The 16,164-nt window shown below is 33.5% G+C and overlaps 1 protein-coding gene across 1 annotated transcript in view; it reads left to right on the plus strand.

The window, feature by feature from the left end:
- Positions 1-7,739: 7,739 nt before the first annotated feature.
- LOC132156819 (lysosomal cobalamin transport escort protein LMBD1-like) overlaps positions 7,740-16,164 on the plus strand; it is a 95,373-nt gene continuing 86,948 nt past the window's right edge. The window contains exons 1-3 of the mRNA XM_059565854.1: positions 7,740-7,875; positions 9,515-9,691; positions 14,439-14,502. Of these exons, the coding sequence (XP_059421837.1) occupies positions 7,768-7,875; positions 9,515-9,691; positions 14,439-14,502 (349 nt within the window). The 5' untranslated portion in view covers positions 7,740-7,767. The remainder of the gene's footprint in view (positions 7,876-9,514; positions 9,692-14,438; positions 14,503-16,164) is intronic.

Genomic DNA, 16,164 nt, shown 5'->3' on the forward strand with positions numbered 1-16,164 from the left:
GGGCTCCCTGTGGAACGCGCTACAGTACACTACTTGACCAATAGCAAGGGTACTAACTTTTCTTTCAATTTAGAGGTCAACATTTAAAGACAAACTTCTTATAAAAAGAAGAAAAAGTGCTTAAGTTTTTCAAATTTTTAATCAGTTGTATACATATTTAAAATGATGGCATGCTGCATGCATAATGATTAAAATACAATTAAAATACTTTTATTTGCATTATCAAAATTTTTGTACTGTGAACCGGTGATTTTGCTTGGCTGTATATTTCAGTAAATATTGTACAATTAATAATATAAATATTATATTATAGTGTAAATATTATAATATCATTATACTAGCTACTTAAATATTTTTCAGGATGGGTTTAGACATGGCTACTACAAAAGTTGTTAGCTAAAAATATTTAGCTAAAAAGTTAAACGATTTTTGACACACAAAAATGTATAAGCTAACATGGAAATATAAGCCAGTGTTTTATATTATTTATTTATTTGAGTTAAGTCTTGTCTTTTATTTTTTAAGTGTATATAGTAGTTTTATTTTTATAGTTTTATTATTATTATTATTATTATTATTATTTTGAATATTGCACTGTAAAAAGCAAATCTGTAAAATTACTGCTTATTGCTAGGACATTTTCAATTAATTTGACAAATATTTCAACATAGTGTGATGCAGTGTAAAATTCTAAATATAGATAAAAGAAATAAATAATTACTGAAAAATATTTTAAATTAATACAGTACAATGTACCCTATTTTTATGGATTTTTCATAGTTTTCTTTTTTTAAATTTATTTATTTATTTTTGCATGCAATTTCTTTTTTGTTAACTTTTTGAAATGTTTTCTATTGGTTTATTAATCCTTTTGTGTCTTATCAGATTTGTATAGTCATTGTTTCATTTGTGCTTGTTATCTTGTGTGTATTACTCTATAAATACCAATGGGAAAAAAACCATATAGAATTATTATAAAAATGAAATGTGTTTGAATATGGCATATTGGGAATGCTTGCAAAAAAAAACATAGAATTGCGTCAACATATGGGAACAATATATGGGAGATTTGTGGTATGTGTTACTTAAGATATGAATTCAAGCACTGTCTATAAAGAGTTACGTATACAGTATGTCCACAACCTCTTTATTCCTCTGAATGCTTTCATATTAATCTACTACTTTTGAAAGCACTATTTATTTGAAGCAGGGATCTGCAGCACATTGCGATGTCTCACCTGACCATCTGACTCTTGACCACCACTTTTGTGTTTACACAAGGTCCTCAACACTGATGAATAACGAGACACATTTTTAGGATTGTGTTTGTATTGGCCTTATTAGTGTGTCTCCACATTACCATGCACCCCCTAACCCAGCTGCTTTCAGAACAGCTGTTTCTCAGACAGGGAATCAGTGAGACTTCTCAGCTGTGATTCACTTCAGACTTGCATTTCTGCTACGATAGCATCATAATGTCCCCTGTGTTCTGTTGAAGAATGTCCCACCACTGAGACACAACCACCTTAAGCTTGCAGATGGGAAGTTTAGCATTAGAACAACATGCTGCCCATGCTGACCCAGAATCAAACTTATCTCTGCAGATGCATCCATGTGAAAGATCACTATCTGTCGCATCTTTTCCCGTTGTAAGGATGATGAAAATTTGAGGATAAGAGTTTTGTTAAAAAAAAATGCTTCTATTATGTGTTCTGTTTTATTTGCAATATACATTATATTTTTTTTCTTTTTTAATATTATGTTATTTTGAATATCTGTATATTGTGTGTATACAGTACAATATATAATTTATTCCTGTGATCTCGTTTTCATATGATTGTGTAAATGACCATACAATGTTATGTCATTCCATATATATATAATTTATTATATATAATTAATTTATTAAACTTTTTTTTTATCCTGCATTCCATTTAATATCAATCAAACTGCAGTTGGGTTATTTTGATTAAATAATAATAACTAAAAAAAACAGCTTACTAACACAATAAAACACAATAAAGACATGATAACACAATAAAAAAAAAACTTGATTTATGAAAATTTATAAAAATTGAGTTATCTGAGTTGCAAATAAACTCTTCGTGTGTATGTATATATATATATATACACATGCACACACACACACACACACTTTCAGTTTTCTTTTTTTTTTTTTTTTTTAAATAAAAAGGGTTTACTGTTTCTGTTGTCTTTGGGTTTTTCAAAGCCAGTTCATCTGTTTCAGAGCATTTGGGCCAAGAAGTCACACAAAAAACATTTACTTGTTTATGCATGCAAAGACGACCAAGGAACCTGTTAAAAATTAAAAAGCGCAATCATGTATGATTTATCATAATCCCCCAGTAACCCCTTTAAATCTTTATACACATGTATTATCAGCAGGCAGCATGTTCATCTCTAGTCTGGTGATGTGTTTTACAGTAATGAATTCCCTTTCAGACAAACTCTTAGTACATGGATTTTAAGATCCTCTCTTATTGCAGAGGAATACACAAACTCCTCTTCTGCTATACTTTCTTATGCCATTTGGTTAAAAAAAAACAGCACGTTTTGTGTATTCTTTCACTAGAAACTTTCTCGAAGGCTGTTTTCCTGGCAAACAAACATCCCAATCTGCACATGATCTCAACTGATATCAGACGGAACACCTGTTTTTCCAACACAACTGCTGTTAAAAGAGACACACTATTTACATTCTCCTCAGTTGTTGCATATTTCTCTCTATTGAAATGTCTGTTAGCTTAATGCATTACCCCGTGTATGGGTTAAATTACTCTTTCTTATTGCCATATGGTTTGTATATTTTGTACACAGGCTTTGTTTCCTCAAAATGCTTCTCAAACAATAGTTCTATTCCTGTATCTCATGTTGCTCCAGTTTGCCAGTCAAAACAAAATAAATGGATATTGCAAACAACCGAGAACAAGAGGTCCTAAAAACCTCATTCACTTTGCTGCAGCGGTGAGCTCACATGCCCATTAATGCAGGTCTAATACAAAAGAAGAAAGACTAAACGCAGCATGTCAGTGTTTGGAAAGCCAAAGTCATTCAGTGGAACTGAATGTAAAACTCTGTGAGTATTAATGTAAAAAGCTCCCATGAAGCACATGGCTAATGATTTTCTGGTAAACCTGAGATGTTTAGACTTGTATGAGCAGAGATACATTACGTTTCAATAATTTCTTTAGATTTAGATTTAGCAGGTCAAAACACATATTATACTTTTGGGTTTGAGACATTCTGGGAAACAGATATAAGCAGGTATATCATATAATAAAGCTGACTCACAAAATTAAAGAACGTTGCAAAAGGCTACTTATTTAAGGAGTCACTTATAGTTCATGCTGCGTTTAAACCATTTCAAATTTCCATCATGCTCTCTGTTCTGTACTTCCGGCTTTTCCTGTCAGGTTATTGTAGAAAGGACAAATGAGATTGATAAAACGATGGCAAATGTGACCCAGAGACTAAATGAAATTAGGGTATTAGATTTGGTATCTCACCGTATCTCACAGCTAATGGAAGTTTCCTGGTGCCTATCAGTCTCCTTGAGACTAGACAATGCAGTCTGTAGTGCACTTATAAAGGGAATGAAAGTGTATATCAGTGCTGAGTGTGCATCCTGGGAGAAATGAACCCCTCAGATATTATATTTCAAGAATAAATTGATAGAAAAAAATATTTTTTAAAGAACTCATGTCTGCATGGTTATTTCGACCAGCAGCTACTGAACATAAACATCAGTATTGTGATAGTATTAGTTGCTATTTTTAAACCTATTTTTAAGTTGCTTTGGACTTACAGTATGTGCCAAATGCATAAATTAGAATCTTGAGGCTACAATAAATGTTCAATGTTGCATGTCATTTCCTTGAGGCACAGTTTGCATGAGGTCTCATGGTCAGTATCATATATCGGTGATTATCCTGTGGCCACTTGCTCTCCTGCCTGATCACTTTGCACTGGTCTTTAATCACTATAGCAACTGTTTGAATGTGCCAAAGTGTGTAAAGTGATGCCATGTTTATATAAAGTCCAGATACCTGAGCAGCAAAAACAACATACATAACATACATTAAAGACATTATTGGCTTTGTGACATGAATGCAGTATCCTTTTTCCATATTAATATGCCTGTATTCAAAACACTGATACTTTGAAATTTTGTTTTGAATCTTTTGTTTTAAATCAGGGCTTGGAAGCACATAAACAAGTCACGTTTTTAGCAAACAAGGCTTCCTTTGAGATGTTTCACAGTAGGCCAGTTGTTTTTTCCTAATAAGCGAACCAGTTTTAAATGTAGGTATGGTTGTAGCTTAACTTAAGCAAGTTTTATAGTTTTAACTCATGGATTTTAACCAACATAGTGCGACAATTCGAGTAGTTTGAAAAAATGGATCATTTGCGAAGCAATAAGTTCAATCAATTTGAATATTCAGATAGCTTTGCTTCTACCATGACTAAATAATTTAGGCTACAGTACTTTCTCTTATCCCAGCTTAAATGCAGACAACCACATTTTTGCCATTTGTGAGTTTAACAAAGAGTAACACCATGGTTCTTCTTCTTCTTTTAGTTTTTTGGCACTGTGTTTCCACTGTGGCATTTGCTTAAAAATTTAGACCATCCCAAGTCCGACAAAATATCACTGCCTTGAAGGAGAATGCCACCGTTTTTCCATATTCCACTATGTTCTTCCCTTAACTTAGACGAGTTGATACGTACCTCTCCCGTCTCAGTGCGTGCACTTAATTGCTGTAGCACTTGATGACACTATGCTAGCGTTTAGCTTAGCATCATTCATTCCTTAGGATACGAACAGGGATGAATTTAGAAGCTACCAAACACTTCCTTTTTTTCCCTATTTAAAGACGGTTACATGAGTAGTTACACGAGTAAGTATGTTGACACAAAATAAACAGCTGTGATTTCTACAATGTATGGCAGAAGAGCACTTTGCAGCACTTTGACTTCGGCGCAGTAATATCATCACTCCTTAACCCCCCCAACCCCCAAGTAAAAATAAAATACAATTACATTAAAAAAAACGGGTACATACTTGTTAAACTAAATGGTCTGATGTACACAACAAAGCAAGGACAAGTATTTCACTTGCATTATACATTTTACATGGATGAAATTAAATTTAAAGCAGTCTTTAGCAAATCTCGTGTTAATTTCAGTAGGCCTGAAATCCCACCTTTCCTGTGGTCCTGCCCTGCTACATATATTTATTTATTTGTTTATTTTTTTTATTTTTTTTTGTGGACTACAGCTTTTGGTGTGGATTATCGCTGAGAAGAAGGTTATTCATTTGCACCTTTTACACTGGTAATTATCCTCATTAAATCAAACCGGATTCATTCTCCTGATGTACAGCCAAGCCATTTGAGGAGATAAAAAATTAATTAGAAATAGCGTTTGATATGTTTGATGAATCTCAATGAAAAGAAAAGCTGAGCTAGACATTTTCTAGCCAAAAGGGAAATCTTAGATTGGTGGTTAGGCTTATCATCTGGTGTTAGAATGCTGTTTGTGTGTGTGTGTGGATAATTGATGATGTCTGTGCTTTATTTGGAATAAACTCAAACATGATTTATGGTAATGCACTTAATCTATAGTTAAGACATATTCATTGTTCAGAAAATGTGAAGTGGTTTTGTCCGACTGATTATAGGAAAATCTTTTCTGTCATAGATCACGGTGTGTTTGTTTAGACACACATTGTTTTTGTGTGGTCTGTTTAAAATCCAGATGTATGACAACGATTATGTATTTCTTGACTTCTTTGTTGTACTTTAAAAACATACAGTGGAGTCCTGTTTCAGATCACTGTTCACCTGCGGCTGACCTCTAGAGTGAGATCTCCACCTCTCTCCATCGCTGAACAGCACTGAGTCTCTGCCAATCATCCGTGTGGTAATTAAACTCAGAGGTTCAAAAAGCTGGCACTAAATGGAGGTCGGTAATATTAGGTAATTGGTTCTGAGGTGTAAGGGATGGAAATAGTGTTGATTACATTAAGGGCTTAATGGCTCCCAATGTGTCACTCAGTCAAAAGTTGGCAAGCAGGTGCACTTGAAGAAGATCCACCACTTATCACCAAGGAAAACTGGATTATGAATTCATACATGGTGGATCTCAAATAAAGAAAAGGGAAATTAAAATTTAGCAAGTATCATGAATTATTTCAGAGACACTTGGGCTAGATTAAATATAAGAAGAGTGTGGATGAATAGTTCCAGTCAAAACATTCACACTGTCCCAGCAGAAGGGCTAAGGGATTTTAAGAGATTAAACTTTAAATCTGGAAAGCGATTTCTTTCTCATGAGGCAAGAATCAAGACAGATGGGCATTTTGTTTTTGGAAATTCACATTCTCGTTTTTTATTGCATGTCCTTAATTCTTAAATGGCTGCCAGCTCAAAGAATCACGCACAACAAAGGTGGTTTTGTCATCCATTTGTTATTTCCCTTTACTTTTTATTTGTTTTTTATTATATTTTATTTTAGTTTTTATCGTTGATTTGATTCATTATTGATGGTATAATTATTTTATTATTATTTTTAAATAATTTTTATGTTAAGAACATTGAATTAACATTGTGTATAAAATGTTACTTGATAAAAAGATTGATTGATAGCCTGAATAAAAGCGTTTGCTAAATGCATACATTTAATTTAATTTAATTTAATAATATAATATTATATTTTTAAATATATATATAAATATATATACATTTTTAAAAATATATATACACACACACACACACACACACACACATATATATATATATATATATATATATATATATATATATATATATATATATATATATATATACATACATATATATTTATATATTTTAATATATTATATATATATAATATTATATATATAATATATAATATTATTGTTATTTTCAAACTCACTAATTTATTTTTAGTGCATAATATTATTTTTGCTTTAGGTATTTATTTTTGGACTAATTCAACTCAGACTTGACCAGAGTTCACTAAACAGAATGATTTGGCAACTGTTGAAGGTAAATAAAATAAAATAATGCTTTCCATTAATACCAGAGTCATCTTGGTAGGGAACAAAACATGACACCTGCTGTTTCTATTTGAAAGCCGATATTTTATTTACTTGAGAGTGTAGTCCACTAATATATCATAAAATAATGTATTTCATAAGAGTATCACAAGAGTAGGCCTACTCATAATACTCATAATGCATAATTTGACATTTTCCCCTCAAACTATTCAAACTACTTTTCATAGCAAGCCAGCAAACCTTAACCAGTTGAAAAATTCACATTTAATTACAGTTCAACAAACGTGTATTTAGCTCACAGAATCAAAAACAGTAAAGGAATACAAATTTAAATAGATCAAAACGAAAATAAAAGAAAAAGACAATACCCCACGAATAAAACAATTCAGTGCGACTCATGAAATCCAGAAAATGTCTTATTCTGTGACTAAACTTATTTATTTGTTACACTGACATTTTTTATTTATCTTGTCATTTAAAAAATGTTCTTCCGTTTCTAACATGAAATGATAGAATCTAGTCAAGCCAAGTCGCCATTATTTTATATAGCGCTTTTTACAATGCAGATTGTGTCAAATCTAGTTGTCATTAATGTATATAAAATATGAAAATTTTATTATTTTTTTTTTTGGCTTTGTTTTGAGCCAGACTATCTCAGCCATGCGTTTTGTGACGTCGCCGGTCACATGGCGAGCGTCAGTTGTGTTGCAGGAAGTGAAGCAGTCATGGAGACGACTGTAGCGTTACTCTCTGAATCTGTGTTCGGATGGTGTATTTTCGCTATTGTTTTACTGGTGAGATACATTAATTATCCATTAGAACTTCTGTTTACTAGTATTACGTTGTTAGACGCGGTATTCCCGCGTACTTTCAGTCACGTGTTATCCTGGTCGATGTCCATAATAGACCTAACGTTATCTAACTATTTTGGTTACATACGTCATATCATAAACCTGTTTATGTTTACAGTAACGGTATATTTATAGACTTTTACTGAACTGTCAAACTGAACTGTTTTTCTAAAGTACGAAGAAATAGACCCTCAAATTTCAATAATATAGTGCAGTTCAGATTCAAGTTATGTTATAACTACATGCAAGTAAATGTATCATTTAATTTTATTGCCATATTTATATGGGTCACAAATACCTAAGTCACAAATGATTGTTTTTTATGGTTCATAGTATTTTCGATATGAAGGTGTTAATATACATTGATAAGTAATGTATATTTACTTATCACTCCAATATCCCCCCCCCCTCCCCCAATAGAAACACAGCTACTCTGGTAATGTTATTAATAACTTGTTTGTTTGAGGCTGGACTATCTTGTTTGGTGACCAATGGCTGATATGGGGAGTGTTCAGGAAATGTTATTATTTTTGCAATTCCATTTAGTGGTACAGACATACCTCACCTTTAAATATGTAATTTGTTTCTATTCTGCCTGGTCGAGGTGTTTAATTGAAGTGGCGCCAGAGTCTTAAGTTTCTAATTAAAGTGCATCCTGCTCAAGTTTAGCAAGTGCAAAGAGAGCGGTATTTTCTTATATAATTGTTTCGGCGCATCCTGATTTAAATGCAGAGCTTTGGGTCATTATCTGACCAACGATTCAGGCAGAATCTAATAGGCATAGGGCTCTTAATTGATCCTGTCTGAAAACAGCATCCCGTAATCACAAGCTCATTTTAGCTGCATCCTAAGAGCTTCTGGAGGATGTGTTTGGAATACGACCTTTCACTTGAAACAAGTTCCTCTTTAAAGTTGGACTCTATTAGTTTTTTTGTTTGTTTGTTTGTTTTATTTTGTTTCTAAGGAGATACAATGAATGCTTTTCAGAGACAACTGTCTCAGTGGCTTCTAAATCTGTAGGCAGGTCTTTCTTCTTCTTTCTGACAGGAACTATTGGCTGCTAGATCAGAAGTGCAATACAGAATCACATTTTGAGTTATCTTAATAGTACTTGCATGGCTTTTAAAGTATGAAAAGGCCAGCTATATGATATTAGTACATAACACACATCGATTTGACACCAGAGAGATTAAGGCCTGTTAAAATAGTGTCACACAACTTTAACACAATTATTACAAATGATCACAAAATTATATAGAAATTATAAAAATGGTAATGGTAAAAATGGTAAAATGTATTTTTCTTTCTTTTAAGTGATGTGTGAAAGATTTATGTGAATGATAAATTTATGACTAGCTGATATCTCTAATATTCTTACCTGTTCTCTGGTCCAGAAATAATAAAATAAATAAATAAATAAAAATATTTTTTGTACAAGAGATTTGTACACAGACAGAATTAATTGTTTGTATACAAAACTAATTTTAAGCATTTAATCCAAAGCCTTTAGGTTCAGAAATCATGAGACTAATTTAAATAGATTATTTTGATGTAAATCTCATAGTGTCCCCTGTATCTTCAGGTCATCTTGGCCTTCTGCTGGGTTTACATCCGGAAATATCAGAGCCGACAGGAGAGCGAGGTTATCTCCACCATCACTGCGATATGCGCTCTGGCCATTGCGCTCATCACATCGGCCCTTCTTCCTGTTGATATCTTCCTAGTGTCCTTCATGAAGCACCCCAATGGCACTTACAAGGTAACCATATTCCTGTACAGAAAGGTTGTTCGTGTTCAAACTCAGATCTGTGCTTGATTCAACCCTGAAGCTCCATTATCCATGTTCTTGATCCATTGTTCGTTTTTTCATTCATAAGCAAAGTAATCAGAACAGACTGAGAGTCTGGAATGAGTGTTATTGCTATTAGTAGTTTACTCTCACCACTTGTGAAAACAATGGCATTTCTTTCCAGAAACATCCCATTATTCAATCAAATGCAATAAGAAGAGAGATCAATACTTCAGGTTTGAGTTCAGCTTTTACTTTGAGACTCAAATGGTCTAATGAGACAGTGGTTACTATGGCAACTGAATGGCATAATTAATGGAACCACAGGACCACCATTCTTCCTCACGGATAATGAATAATTAAGCATAGAATTACCTCCTCTGACATGAGATCTTTAATGAGTGCTTCACTTAGAACTTCCGTGTAACTTGGTTCTTGCATACAATGAAAGCACATTAAAATGGACAATGTACTCTTACCAAAAGTAATTTAGACAACTTTTGAAAGTCTTCTGAAGTCGAATGGCTGGCTGAAATTTAAACAGTTTTTCACTGTTCATTTGGCACTTTTCTGTAGCACTCAAATCTAATTTGAACCTTTCATTCACTTTTTGAGTAGGAAAAGCACCTCAGCATAATATCTTCTCTAAAATGAAAATCATAGTGGTTTACAACAGAAATGAATGCAGTATTGAAATGTTTGCGCTAACTGTGGCCTGAGGCCTTTGATTCTGGTATTTGTATTAGATTACATTGCAGTACATTACTTCACGGGTGTCTTTGCCAAACACATGGATTGTTGTATGGATTTGGGTGAGATATGAGGTTATTATTATTTACATTGTTTAATAGTCAAACATGATTTGACTTTTAACAGTTGTCCGCAGAAACAGTTTATCTATGAATAAATACATCAGAAATATCACACCCACAGTATATTCACCAGCCTACTCAAAGTGTGTTGTCCATAATAAATTGAGATCTACAGACAGTGCTGGCCTGGTTTTCATTTGAGATAATGATCAGCCCTAGGATTGTTAAAAAGGGCTTGTGGAGGTCAAGACTAGATATGACTTCATCAGAATGAGATGAGATTCATTGCTGGTTTCATTTCGCTAATTGGAAGTTGAGGGTTTTGAAGTGTTCTGAAGAAGACAGACTTGCTCGATCATATCAGAGATCATCTGACTAGGCGGAGGAGGTTAACCTAAGGAGATTCTCAGTGACTCTGTCAGGTTAATTGGATCTCTGATGAAGCTGCGGATCTTTCTGTACCACCCTTCCTTAAAACACTTTAAAATTCATAGATTATCTTGAGTCAGAGAGCACTGTAGTGTAATGTAGTGAATAGATCAGCACTATACACAGAGGTTATGTGAACTGGAGTGAAGCAGAGGCTGTTTTATTCTTACCTTTATCATTTGAAAAGTCCATTCAGAAAAAAGCTGATAGTACTTGATAATACCAAACTGTGCCGTTTTGTAAACAGATCACGTTTTATTCATACAATCAATGTCAGCGCGAATATGCAAGTAACATTAGGAATGCACAATTAATCCCAGGATTCATTTATTGTTGTGTAAAATATAAATCAAGATAATCCAGGCATAAAAAAATGCCTAGGGTTAATTATTTCAAGTTGTAAAAGCCCTATATAGCAGTTTAAATATATATATATATTTCTTAGGTTTATCAGTGGGGTTTACTAAGGTAAACTATTGCTCATGTAGATGTTTACATGTATTAACCACATTTGTGCAATGAATATAAATAATATCTCAAATTGTGCAACTTGTGAGTACAGTTGTGTTTTATTTGTGCAGGTAAGCCCTAATGTGGGGTTAAAATTGTTGCATATTTCCAGGTAATTAAATTTATTTTGAGCCAAGAATAAACATGAAGAGAATCACAATATTAAATATATTAAAATGATAAAAAATAAGATATTCAAATAAATCCACAAATATGTTTTTATGTCGCAAACACAACTTTGGCTGAATAAACTCTTTCTATTTGTGGATCTCATTCTATTTGTGGATTTGTTTAATATTTATGAATCTCTTTACATTTATTTGCTGTTCAAAATCTATTCATCTGGAAACTTTGCGACAATTCTTAGCCTTACCCGAGCTATACGGGCCAAAATTATCCCAGAAATGCAAAGTTTTGCTATTGACTTGTAGAAAACTAATTTGCCCTTGTTATAGAGTGCAGAACAGTATTTATTCTAACGGATCTAGGAAGATTACAGGAGATTCTGATGAAATATGCTCACCCAAATGAGTGGGAAAATGTCGTTTGATAATTGCTGTGATTCACGTCGCAGAATAAATCAGGCAGACAGGTGCTTTTTGTTGTAGGAGGTTGAGATGGAAGGAGCCATCAAGTCTTGGATAAACACGTAAGATTATGGCAGCGATCTCCTTGGCTCCGGCCTTCCGGTAATCCGTTTTTCTGATGTGACGATCAAATGTATCTCTTCCTCCAGTCGAGTAAGCTGGCTTAATGGGCAGAGGAACCCTTTCCGACTAAACATCTTCTTAATGCAGCCTGTGCACGTAGGACTCTGTAGGTTTATTTCTGTTTCTCTGCCCTAAAGAGATTACAGCAATGATTGACAGGCCTGGGTTTGGCTAATGAGGATGTACTCTCAAACTTGTCGCAGTGCTAGAGTTTTCCCAATAAATTGTTGTTAAATCAGGCTTGTTTTATTCTACAGATCTTTGTAATTATGTGGGTGCTCTTTAGAAACACACAAAGCTGATATGCTTAAACCAGGAGACAGATTTGTGGCACCTACAGAGGCCTCAAGAAGTATTTGAACATTTAAAAAAAAAAAAAAAATCCCAGTTTTGTTTCGTGTGTTGACTCATTTTCTAGTGAGATCCTGTCCCCTTTCTCCGTTTGTTTCTTTTTTGATAGCCAGTATGCTTCTATAAAGAAAGCATATTGGACTTGGGATTTATTCTAAAAGCTTTATTGTAAATAAATAAATTAATATAATATTTAAACTTTGTGTTACTGTATGTAACATCATCTGGTCATTTGTTATCTGATGCAGTGACAATTGTTAGCGACACTACCATTCAAGAGGTTGTTACAAAGATGTTAATTATAACATTTGTTACAAAAATGTAATAATGTTTTATTTCATAAAAGTGCTGTTCTTTTTGTCTTCAATATTAAGAATTATTGAAAATGTTACATGAGCACCAAATCAGCATATTAGAATGCTGAAAATTCAGCTTCGCATAATAGGAAGAAATTACATTTTAAAATATATTGAAATAGAAAAATGTTGCTTCATATTACAATAATATTTCGCAAAATTACAGTTTTTACTGTATTTTTGATAAAATAATTGCAGACGTGGTATGTGTAAGAGACAAAACATAAAAACAAATCTTACAGAAATATATGCATACACTAGAATAGTGTGTGTTTATTGATTTATTTATTTTAGATATAAACAGAAGTACCGTGATGAGAAAATATAATAATTACATTTTCAGGTTGCCCATGCTTGTGAAATATCAGGGAAGTTTAAAATGTTTATTTACGTGCTTGGAAAGCTGGGAAATTAACCAAATCTTAAAAAGTATTTGAAATTTCTATTAAAATGTCAGGTATTACAGCTAGAAATCTCTCTTTGTGAGTGTGATCTTTATGAAATGATTCTTCAATAGTCACAAGTAATTGGCAATGTCATTTAAATTCATAGTTCAACATATATTTGTGATATTTGTGAAATATCTCATGTCTTGACCTGTTTTGATTCATAAAGCCTGACAGCAAGTATCCAACAATTATGTTTTTCTAGTGCTTGTGTAATAATTATGGGTTTGCTCTATTGACATGATGAAACATTGAGTTATGAATGCGGGATGGAGTTCATCGAGACAGAGAGTCAGAGGGAGAGAGGGAGAGTGATTTACTGCGGTGAGGCAGACAGCAATTCTCTCTGGCATTTGGATCTACTCCTAGAACCTGTGAGTCATCAAAGTGTCAGGTCACGTTTTTGATGGAATCTCGGACACATTGGGAATAAAAAACACACTGCGCTTGGAAAGCCACTTCTTTGTATCACCACTGTCCCATGGCACCATTTGAAGTCCTGTCATAAAAATCACGTTTTACCAAACTGTATACAGCTGTATATTTGTTGGTCATGTTTTTATCCTTTGAGATACATATCCTGCATCATATATTGTACTCTATTAATAATTATAATAATAATAATCTGTTGCATTTAAATAGTGCTTTTCTAGACACTCAAAGCACTTTACAGTTTGAGGGGGGATCTCTTATTGTTTTATGGAACATAATAATTTAGTATTTTTTATAGTATTATTCATTTACTGTATGCAATATAGTAAATTAATAATATACACCTCGTAAGGTGTACTATACACCTCATGATCATAAAACACCTGTTTAATGATATGGAAATGAAAAACATATGAACAAAAGCCAGTTTTATGTCTGCAAAAGCAATATAAAATTTTTGAATTCTATAAACTTTTCAACCAAGCTTAGATGATTTATATTCTGTTAATTTTGATAAATCAATCAGCAGTCATGTAATTCATTTGGTTTAAACATTTCAATCAACCGACAGTCCTGTAATCTGAAGAATTGAAATATTTCATGATTTGATTGAATGTATGCAAGTGTATTTTATACTTTTCTGATTTTTTTTTTTTTTTTTATAAATCCAGGAATGGGCGGCAAACAATGAGACCCGGCAGCAGATCGAAAACACAGTTTTGTATGGCTACTACAGTAAGTAATAAATGACACTATTTTGGTGCAGTAAATTCAGTTTTCTTAGGTTGCATTTTAGAAAATGTACCTTTATGTGCCTTCATCATTTGGCCTTATTGTTTGAGTTTCATTGTGGGAGCCGGCACAGTCCAGTCCGCTGCTCATCGTTAATGTCCATTCATTCGGGTTATAAATTATGGCGCGCACATGATCTGACATCGGCCTACAAAAGCTGGCAGTTAAGTCACTGGATGGTTTTATTTGTGTGGGACCGTCTTGGTCAAATTAAGCTGAAGTGAGTGCAGTTTTCAGCTGAATAAATCTGTTGTCTGCGAGGGTAAGAAACCACATTAGTCAGTGACCTTTTCCATGAACAAGGTCGGAAGGACTCATGAACATGGTTGGACACGTCTTTTTGGAACCGTATCTTCTCTTTATGACTTCATAGCGTTAAATATGTCTCAGTGACATGCATGCACGCTTTAATTGAGTGCTCTATTGCTTCCACTTTAAATAATATCTTTTAGGAATGCTGGGAGCTGGGACAAGGTAACATAAAATTGAGTTATGGCACAGTTGCTTGATTATCATTAGAGTTTGCGAACAGATGCTGCGCTGAACAGGCCGGCAGTAGTAGAGCGGCACGGCGTCTGTTGAGCAGTGCCAAACGCGCTAGAGACAAGCTGTCAGCCAATACAAACCAGCCAATCAAAAACCCTCACTTCCATAGTCAGAAAAGCATCAGAAGATTAACAATGACAGTGCAGGTAGACGCGCCGCAAATCCCTTGTCCAGCTGTCGGCCCGTGTTCTCCAAGAACAGAACAAAATATGATTTTATGCTCAAAATTGATTCAATAAGTCTGTAAGATATACTTTGAGAACAAAACTTTTGTTTTCGGGAGAACTTTGGAGTGCATAATGCAGGGAAAATAGGCTGTTTTGTAGATAATGTGAAGCATTTGCAATTCTATTCTAAGTGAAACAGAATACGCAGTGTGAAATGTCCATTGGGATTTGATTGCATCATGAAAAGTACAAATTATTAATGGTATAAAAAGTATATTATAAAAATGTTTTTTGTTAAGGCTTAAGGCTCATGCTTATGATTTGAACAAAGCCCTAACCATAAGGATTAAACATTGATATTGTGCTAAAAACATTTCAGATTGTGTGGGTTGTTGAGGAGTGTTTTTTATTTTTATTTATTTTTTTTGCTGTTCAGATGATACAATCTTCTAAACTTGTATAGAAAGAAGAACCTGATGTGCCAGTATATATTCAGACTTATAGGTTTGATGCTTTTGACTTGGACCAATAAAGAGTCAGAACCCCCCTGAATACAAAATTGATGTACCAAGAACACTACAGTAACTGCAAAGTAGCTTCATTTTTTAAGAAAATTATATAATCTAGTTGTTTAACGTGATGTTTCTATTCCAAACCTGTACGACTTAATATAACTGATTTTCGTTTTATACAAAAAAACTCCAGAATATGTAGATTTTTCAGAGAAGAAAGTCACTGTATCTAACAGAATTCATTTAGTCTGCACGGCCTTGGTTATGTCAGCAAAACATTACAGGTGGGATGCATAGAACATTTGGATTTTAAAGAAAGTCATTAGGAGGACACTATAAAAACAACTGGATTTGTTCTCTTCAGAATAAGATAGTGATGA

This window comes from Carassius carassius, chromosome 14, assembly GCF_963082965.1.
Source record: "Carassius carassius chromosome 14, fCarCar2.1, whole genome shotgun sequence".
Classification (NCBI taxonomy): domain Eukaryota; kingdom Metazoa; phylum Chordata; class Actinopteri; order Cypriniformes; family Cyprinidae; genus Carassius; species Carassius carassius.